General features: G+C 47.6%; 4 protein-coding genes across 4 annotated transcripts; 2 read left to right on the forward strand and 2 right to left on the reverse strand.

The window, feature by feature from the left end:
- Nucleotides 1-3070: 3070 nt before the first annotated feature.
- On the reverse strand, nt 3071-4070 carry N7484_001804 (uncharacterized protein; the record flags this gene model as incomplete). Its single annotated transcript, XM_057112224.1, has 3 exons — nt 3071-3421; nt 3500-3953; nt 4021-4070. 3 exons carry the CDS (start codon nt 4068-4070, stop codon nt 3071-3073), a joined length of 855 nt encoding a protein of 284 aa, XP_056976961.1.
- Nucleotides 4071-4515: 445 nt separating this feature from the next.
- On the forward strand, nt 4516-5278 carry N7484_001805 (glutathione S-transferase family protein; the record flags this gene model as incomplete). Its single annotated transcript, XM_057112225.1, has 2 exons — nt 4516-4725; nt 4802-5278. 2 exons carry the CDS (start codon nt 4516-4518, stop codon nt 5276-5278), a joined length of 687 nt encoding a protein of 228 aa, XP_056976962.1.
- Nucleotides 5279-6155: 877 nt separating this feature from the next.
- N7484_001806 (uncharacterized protein) lies at nt 6156-7555 on the reverse strand (the record flags this gene model as incomplete). The annotated part of the gene is made up of 3 exons (XM_057112226.1): nt 6156-6551; nt 6605-7392; nt 7465-7555. 3 exons carry the CDS (start codon nt 7553-7555, stop codon nt 6156-6158), a joined length of 1275 nt encoding a protein of 424 aa, XP_056976963.1.
- Nucleotides 7556-8260: 705 nt separating this feature from the next.
- On the forward strand, nt 8261-8761 carry N7484_001807 (NADPH-dependent FMN reductase; the record flags this gene model as incomplete). The annotated part of the gene is made up of 1 exon (XM_057112227.1): nt 8261-8761. The coding sequence occupies one exon, from the start codon at nt 8261-8263 to the stop codon at nt 8759-8761; it is 501 nt and encodes a 166-aa protein (XP_056976964.1).
- Nucleotides 8762-9670: the final 909 nt, after the last annotated feature.

The following is a 9670-nucleotide window of genomic DNA, read 5'->3' on the forward strand; positions in this document are numbered from 1 at the left end:
CTACGCTCAGTGCCCCCCAAAAAAAAGGAAAAGGAAAGGCTCTTTAAAGATTGTCCAGATGATGGTATGTACGATCTTGTGATCTTCTACCCCTCTCGAGATCTATTGATAAATGGCCCGTGTTTGGTGGTAAGCGAATTTGCCAAGGAGAAGAAGCTCTTGCGGTCCTGCAGCTATGTTTGCTTCGATTTCCAGTGATGGTCTCGACGCCCTCGATTATTAGAACGGTTACCAAATAAAGCATCTAATATCGTCTTCCTCTCAGTACTCAAAATTCCGAAGAGATAACACATGATATTACGAGTTGAAAGGGTACTTGGCACAACAAGACATTCACTCACGGCTGGTCTGTGAGTTAGTGATAATTATCAATAAATGTCATGATTTCCGGCACCGACACCCTTTGATGTCTACGTCGTGATAGGTGAAGGAGTTTGGTTAGAGAGTAACAGGCGTCGACTCAAGCCTAGGCCGCGTGGAGAGGTTGTGGCTCGTCAGATTTGGTCCGACGCTGAAACTGAGGCTTGGCGGTGCAGGTTCCACAAACTGTGCGAATATAAGAAATCTCATGATATGCATATTTTTGACAGCTTTAGGCCGTATCCTTGTATATTTGGAGTACAGTTAGTGGAAGGCGTAATAGAAACAATTAGGACGAAGGCTCCAGAGTTTTATTCCTACTATTCTATGGTCTATGAGAGTAGCTCGTGAGGTACTGATATTGTGGTTATATACCGTATAGATAGAGCCTTTCCTATTTGCGTCCTAACCCTGTCTCCATCAATGTGTTCTGTTTCTTCCCAACTACCTCAAAACTCTTATATGCTTTGGTTAAAATTTTGATTGACGCCATATGCTCCTCTGTGCACCACTCTCTGTGTGCAGTCCATAGTGATGGATCTGATAGATGTCAGGGTATCAACGCATCAGACGGGACCTTCGGTCTTGGCTGTGACACTACCAAGTCTAAAGTTGAAAGGATAGGTCGTATACCCCTTCGGTTGTATAGTCCAATGCCCACAGCGGGAAGTCGAGATGGGTCTTATCCGTTGGAAGACTGATCTCCTAATTCAGAGCAACTTATGTCTCGCTATAAAAGACCCTATGTGTCAATATAAGTAGGAAAGACTTAGTATTTACAAGAGCTATATTGCTATCACATACCGATGAGCATGTTCCATGTGAATTCCTCGAGCTCGAGGCACTGCTCCCTTAAAAGTCCTTCTTTCCATTGGCCCCAATGACAATATCAATGGAACCGAGTGATCCTTTTCTTGCATTTCACTATAGTTGCAGAGTGTGCCCTGCTCATCTTCTGAGAGTCCGGGAGTGTCATAACTTGATTGCAGATTGCACCTCTCACAGGCTGCCATTACGTTTCGCATTTATCTCTCTCATGTAAGTTGTTCATGACATACAAATCTAATATGCCCTGTGCCGCCTTCAGTCTGAATGATCCAACTAGTGATCAGTACTTTGGTAGCCTACGGAGGCTAAATAGCACCTTACCGTTCCATGGTTTATCTTGATGAACGCCTATTTGTCGAAACTAGGGTCCCTTCCGCCAATTATTAGGAATTTTTTCATCGCTAGGAATAGCCTGGCGACAACAAATTCTTATACATGTCCCAGCCCGCCTCTGTCCTATCCAAAAGTCGGCAAACTCACTCGTTCTGATCTCCGAGTAGACTGCTTGGTTCAGGCCTATACCTTGGGGGAAACAGGTCCCGTCGTCGTCATCGATAGCAATGCTCCGAGGAGCCGTTGTGATGTCTGATTTCTGTTCCAGCACGATGTTGCGGGTGTTCATTTGCTTGATGTATGCTGATAACATAGCGCCTGTCAGGCCATAACCGCAGGTCACCATATCGGTGATCTCACACTCTAAGGCAGATATATCCATCCAGTACAGGTACAGGAATGATGGTTGTCAGCTCAAAGTGGAAACGCCCCGTACACGTTTTTTAGAGTTCTTTATACTCGTCTCAAATTTTAACGCTGCTGTGAAGGTGTTCGACCCTTTAACCATCCTTATAAGATTTAAGGCAGCTATCTCGAAGACATTCAATATGACAGAGGGAAAACAGGAGAGACAGCGGGGTAGGTGATGCAACCTATACCATGTACCACCTGACTCGTGTGACGATAGCAAATGCACGTCAGATTGTAACAAGCACTATTGAACTTTCTAGTTGCCTAGACAGTCTGTCCCTTACTGTAGCACTAGCTCTGTATGTAGCGCAACCCTGACTACAATCGATCATCCGATATTGCTGCCACAAAGATTGGCCATGACGACCTTATTCTGTTAGACAACAATTCACCCATCGTGTACTACGTAATAGTTTATTATGTTAATGATTGTATTATCTTCATGTGATCATTGTTACTCTACAATGTGCGTGCTTTGCGTATAGTAATTTCTGAAGATGAATTCTATGTTTTTTTTTCTATTTTTACATAGGCTGCGGCATAAGTGCGGCCGGCCATGGGTATCCATGGGTTACCCATACTGATATAAACAACTATAAAATTACAAGCCTCGTGATAAAGAAGAATCTGCATAGATTGTGCGGTTTTTTTGGTATATTGGAATATAGGTAATCAAAAGATTACCACGAACTGGAGGAGTGGTCAAATACCACCAGGGCCCTTCGGTATAGGCTTATTCATCATTCACTCAATTTCTCCTAGGTAGTAACTATTTGTGTGACCAAAGTATGGTGACATAAAAAACCAGGATTTTATATCATTGACCTCTGGGATCGCTCAACTGATCTCAATCCTTTCAACCAATCATCTGATTCTATTGGAGTTGCTCAGTACTAGCCAGTGCATCAATGACCCAGCCTGACAACTATGTATAATATTAAATAATGGTATCAACTGTGAACTATGTAAGGTGTGGTTGAGCTCGGTAATCCGCTGGAGCTACGTTAGATATGTCCTCCTTCGTTCTTGTGTACATAGATGTTTCCTAGTCATTACGAGTACAATTTACTTCCCAAACATCATGTACTTCATTTGGTTCGTATCAGAGAGAGCCCGCTGCCTTCCCATGAAATCATTTTCATGTTGTCTTCTTGGCCCCAGGAAGCCCATCAAGTCCCATCTGCGCTGCGCCGTTGTCACTGAACGGCGTCATCTGCTGCAATTTGGCCCAACTGGAAGCGGCTCGATACGCCGTATGGACGTTTTTGCGGTAAAACCATGTTTGACTCATCTTGGCCACTGCGAGCTCCCAGTCGGTAGTGTACTCTCGGTAGTACGGCTGATACCCCAGCAGCCCACCGACCCATCGTCCCACGAGGATTGTGATCCAGTACCCAAGAAATGTACGAATCCAGACTGACCAAGGCTTTGAAATGAAATTGGGAAGGTTAGATGGAAAGGGAAGGTAGTGGTCTCCCCCGTCGAACGTCTGCGATTATAAATCCGTTAATATGAGTTGTGAGAAGTAAAATACTGTTCCATGGCTAGATGGTTCATAGAAACTTACGCAGCATTGCTGAATAAAATCAATCTTGTTTCCGAACTTGAAGCTGTCCACTCGAATACCATACCAATTCTCTAGGAAGATCCGATCGAGGACGAAGTCCTTACCACTATCGGTAGCATTGACCATCAGGATGCTCTCTCCATCCCAGTCTTTTTTTTCTTGATCCGTGAGGCTAACATCTCCAGTATCGACGAAGAAGCGGTGAATGTTTCCGGCGGGGCAGACGGCTACTTCGTCACCAGGGCGTAATATACGGACTTCTTCGTTAATTTCCACCCCAATTCGGCCCTTGAGAACCTTGAATCGCTCGGTCTGATGCACATGGAAGTGTGGAGGAGGACCCCGGTAGGCACCACTCCGATCCTCTTTTTTGAGCGCTTTGTACGTCTGCATGATCTGGAAAGCCGTTCCAGGAGGTGGTTCCAGAAATTGGGTCTGTATCTTCCCATCAAACCTGAAACATGTAATATCTTAGTCCCGTGGAATTTATTTCGGGGCTGTACGGGAGGGAAGAGACTGACTGAACCAGGGGGTTCTGCCCTGCTGAAATGGTGATTGGTATAAAGCCCATGGTGTCAGTTCAGGAATGATTCGTTAGTAATCGATGTCGAACGGTCGAGCAGAGGCAGTCGAAGGTGCAAGCTAGGGGTTTCTCGCGGCAGAAGTGCCATGTCTGGGTCTATTTAAAATGGATCAACGGCCCGCATAAGGAAACCCCCATAATTCTATCTAATTCAACATGTCGACGCTACCGGTGACAATGATTTCTCCTCTGGGATTCAAACTCATTTTGTGTCACGTAGGTATCCTCAACATCCAAAAGGGGTATTGCATTAAAGGGGAAGTTCCTCAAAGGATACTATCGCGAAAAGTGGGAACGTGTTTAGAGGCTGGATCTCGTGCGAATATATTAATCTGGCCGATTTTACATTGTTGTCGATAAAGAATGTGCACGGCTGTCCGAGTTTCCTCCTGTCAACCCGATACTCCCATTCCTTTATTGTAGGCAATTGAAGATGGCCGATCCCCAGCCAATAACACTTTATTCACATACCAGAGCTCCGAACCCATGGAAGGTAGCCTTGATCCTAGAGGAGCTGGGGGTGCCGTATCAAACCAAGTATCTCGAATTCCCGGAAACAAAGCAGGAGCCATACTTGAGCCTCAACCCGAACGGAAAACTTCCCGCAATTGAGGATCCTAACCATCATGTTACGCTCTTTGAGGTGTGTAGCACTCCATGCTCGACGGCTCCGTAGGTGCATGACATGACCTGACGTATCCTGCTCTTTTCATTTGCAGAGCGGTGCGATCATTGAGTACCTGGTCGACCTATACGACTCGAAATCGATTCTCACGCCTTCTTCACTACAAGACAAATATCGTGCGCGATCATGGCTGCACCTGCAAATGTCGGCACAGGGCCCATCCTGCGGATACAAATTACGGATGGGTCAAGTTTACGACGCCAAAGAGCTCGTCGCTGCCAACGACTACTTGAGCAAGGATATTAAGAGGCTGATGGGAGTTCTGGATACCCACCTTAGGCAGAGCGGTGGTCCTTACCTTTTGGGACCCCAGGTCTCATACGCAGATCTGTGCTATGTTCCTCTGTATTCGATGCTTCCAGTGTTTCTTCCAGACTATGATGTTGAGACTCAAAGTGACTTTCCTCATTTTGCAGCTTGGTGGACGAAAGTGGTGGAAAGACCGGCGGTTACAAAAGTCATGGAAACACGGGCGGCTCTAGCGAAATCTTTGACTGGAGATGATGAGTAGAAGGGAAGGATATGTTTCCTTGTTCAACCTTGGAATGGTCATGGATTAATGATCAATGGAATCGAAGGTCAGGCTTGCTGAAATGTTATGTTGACATGGAAATGTAAAGTGGGAAGAGGGCGAAGGTTATGTGAACAGTAACAATTTTATATCCATTTTGAAAGAGCATGCTCGGCAACTGATCTATATACCACCAGACACAGGTAAGCATCCCGAAAGGGTTGAAAGCTACTAAGGGTATATTTGCTTCTAGATTTGACATAAGTTGCGGGTCCCACGTAATAGGTTGGGCCCAGGTAGACTGCGGCATATCCACATTCATAGATCATCCACATTATTCGACCATTCTAGGCAATTAGAATCAAGCAATTCCCGAGTCACATCGCCAACGCGTCGACAGCGTATTTTTGCTAGTATCCCTTATCGTTACTATGGTGATATGAGGCTGGTGCAGATCAGGAACGATGCCCCACCATCGGAAATAATTCCCTAAGTGCCTATACGAGGAACCAAGTTTATTGAAATTGAAACTTGATTCTCTCGTTGTGGTTATAGCGCCTAATATCCTCTTTAGACCACAACTTAGAAGAGATGGAAGAACGACTTACTCTGAATTACAACAGTTACACGATTCATGTGGTATATGGCATGATCGATATCCCTTACTCCGCTCGCTCTCCTTTCACCCTCCCCCATGTTGAATTATGTCGGGAAAATTAGCCTGAATCATATGATAGAGGTTGGGTATTGAGCACAGTCACGAATTTTATATACACTGCCGTAGTCTAACATCACCAGGTGCCTGAATCCCAGAAATGTAGACTTCATGCCGCAACCCTCATGCACAGCCACTACTCGTATAGAACCAAAGAGTCAATCAGACAATTTCTCTCATCTCTGCACTCCATCGATTCGCATTCCGCTGGAGAAACCACAAGGATGGGGCACCGGCCAAGCAAATCACCGCCGTAATAGTGAGCAGCCACCCCACCCCAATGGCATTGATCAATGGCTGAACCACAACACATGCAACCGCACCAAAGGTGTTTCGCACTAAATTTGAGAGCGCCATGCCAGTGCTGGGCTGGCTCGGGACGAATTCAGTTAGCATGACGGTAGTGATGCTGAGAACCATCATATTCCCAAACGCGAAGAAGAAGTTGGCCACACAGATTACCGGCCATGGAGCGTGTTCCTGAGATGCCCAGCCGGAGCAAAGAACTGCCAACGGGTATACAATTGCGGCCGACCATGCGTTGAAGGCAAGCATATCCTGGGGAAGGGGGCGTCCGGGCGCCTCGCGGAGGCGGCACGGCGAGCCCTCACGCGGTCATTCCAGCGGCCCCCGAGGGTGCCCGCAAGGCCGTACCCTATGCCGTTGGGCAGGTAAAGGAGACTCACGATCATGGCATTGAAAGAATAAGGCGGCGTCGAGAAGGTCGCTTGGATAACGATCATGACGCTGTAGTATGACGCGAATGTAACGCTGGTGTAGAGGATGGTGAGGAGGATCGGAGGGAACCTGAGCAAGCGCAGGAGCCCAATCGGCGCCACCAGGGTGGACCACAGAGCCTGTATTCGTCTTGAGAGCACGTTCCGGCTTTCCCCTTCCGAGAAATCCCTATTGTTGGGTCTTCTGGACGTCTCGGGTAGAAAGAGGAGCACCGTGAGCCAGATCATGAAGCCGTAAATGGCCATGAACCACTGGGTACTCCTCCAGTTCCAGTGCGTGGTGAGGGCCCCCCCGATAATCGGCCCAAACACAGTGCCGCACATGGACCCCAGAAGAAATATGCCCATGGCGCGACCCCGCTCATCAAGGCTCCAGAGCTGGGCCACCGTCGCCGCACCCAACGACTGCACCGGAGCCGATGTAGCCCCAGCGAGGAGACGCATGGCAATGAACATCCCTGCTGAATTGCTCACTGCAGCGAGGATATTGAAAATGATAAATAGGAAGAAGGACACGATGAAGGTGTTACGGCAGCCCTTGTGTTGGCTGAGCGTGGACCACCACAAAGGGGTAAGTGCCACAGCAAGACAGTAGAAAGCGATGGAGAGGTTCATGATGGTGGGCGTGGTATGCAGGTCTCTTGTAGCACCTGCCAGCGCCGCTGGAAGTAAACATGTTACATAGGTAGTTCCATTGCTCTCCCCCCCCAACAATTAGGGTACAATTGACATACGCAGGAGTATATTGCTTCCCAATGGCGTCGACGCCGCGCACGCTGCGACAATTCCGGTTGCCAGGTGCTTAATGGGTCGGGAAAGTTGCATTGCATTCTCTGCCTGTGTGATTAGCGGGAATCGTAGCCACAGAGGACAGTGAGGTCTGGATGATGCATTGTCACTCGTAACTTGAGGCCTCGATGCGCCTTCTGTAGAGCACTTATTGATGGCGGATGAACCCATTTTACCAACGTACTCTTCTTGATTGTTCATAATTAATGAAACTTGCCCTAGTCCAGGGCAATGGGAGGGAAACGGAATGGGAATCATCAACAATAATTAACATGGGGAGGCTGCGGAGAGTGGAGAATATAATATTGTGGATGGATAACTCCTTCTGGCCACCAACGAATTGGAGCACTTCCAGTGCTCGGGCCACCCCCACTTGAGCATGATGTTAAATAAACCTTGGAAACCTTTTGCCTTTAATGGACGAAAAGTCAGTGAGAAGACAAGAATATACATATATAATGATACGACACCCCAAAGGCAGAGCGCAATGTTGAAAAGACTAAGGAGCGAACACGTCAGAAAAAGGAGCGGATCAGTGGCTACTGCATCATTCTCTCTTCCCTCCTCGTTCATCATCGTTCATTCTGCCTTTCGCCATTTATGTCACCCTCGAAGATAAAGATTGCTGTGGTTATCTGCAGTAATCGACCCCGACGGTTGAATCCTTACATTGCTACATATATACAGCGTACGATTGTGTCCAACTGCAACCCACCAAGCCCCGCACATGAAAATGAAAGAATGAGAGAATCAACAGTCGAGATCGTTGACCTAGCGTCGCAGGCCTTGGCCCTGTACAACGAACCAGAAGTGCCCTCATATCTCCCAGCCCAGGATCCTACTCCCCACTACGTGCATGCGCACACACGCGCATGGTCAGCCCTGGTCCGGCGGTACGATGCCTTCGTGTTCGTGACGCCGCAGTACAACCGGAGCATCCCCGCAGTGCTCAAGAACGCGCTCGACTACCTGTACCACGAGTGGGCGGGGAAGCCGGCGGGCATCGTGTCGTATGGTGGACACGGTGGTGGTAAGGCGTCTGAGCACCTGCGCGGCATCCTGGCGGGGCTCCGCATGCGCCCGACGGCGACGACCGTGGCGCTGAAGGTGAGTCCCAAGACGGCGATTGAGGAATGCGAGCGCGAGGGTCAGGTGACACCTGCGATGTGCAAGACCTGGATGGAGGAGGGAGAGGAGCAGAAAATACATATCATGGTTTCGGAGTTGCTGCAGCTGACTTAGCTTGTCATACCTCGGAGTATTGTTTGTGTTACGAAAAAAGTCTGCTTAAGATAGACTGACTGCCCAATACATTTTAAAACTGATAATTCCAAGCAATGGCATATTGTATCGGTTTGTCTTGTTTACGCTATTCGTAGAAATTCCCCGACCATAATTTTTCAGCATCTCAAGATTAATGTTGTGCACTTCAAAGAAGACAAGTATATTTAATCCTCGTCATCAAGTTGTTTCCGGAATAACCATTCACTTTGAGCAGGACGCTCTATCAAGAGGGCCTGGATCGGAGTATGACTGTTGAAAACTTTTGACTTAGTTTTACTCAGAGGTTATTGATATCTTGTGGGTTATTGTTAAGAGCTGTAGTACAGATCTTGTGTGTTGGCGTCTTGAGATGGACCATTGATTTGATACTATTCCCCTTCTTGACAATCTCGCACCTATGGTGAACACAGCAAGTAGCTGCCTTTGGATGCTTCATGATGATGATGGAAACTGTTCTCTATGTGACGGTTGAGAACAGGTTAGAACATCAGATGACACGAAGATGGGATAGCTCGGCGATATGACGGGCCGATAAGTGGTTGTAAGCAGGATGATTCGGATGTAAAGTAGTGAGATAGTTTGGCGGTATCCGATTGGTCGGTCTGGAAGGTGTTGATGCTTCAAGGCACCAGGAACGTGGTTTGCCCTAGGCATACCCCCGAGGTCGCCGCATCTCTCCTTCTGTTCCTCCCCCAGTCACTGTAATTGCTGCGGATACACTCTTTTGATCAAGACTGAATTGGTGTCACACTCCACTATGAGGGTCCAGGGCTTCAGGTACTGGCTATAATGTGATTGAAGCTTGGAAGTTGCATCACAGGCATACGTATTTGTTTTCCTCTTATGTGAGTTTTCGGTGCCCCTTGC

Source organism: Penicillium longicatenatum (genome assembly GCF_028827895.1).
Source record: "Penicillium longicatenatum strain IBT 33135 chromosome Unknown contig_1_segment0_segment0, whole genome shotgun sequence".
Lineage (NCBI taxonomy): Eukaryota > Fungi > Ascomycota > Eurotiomycetes > Eurotiales > Aspergillaceae > Penicillium > Penicillium longicatenatum.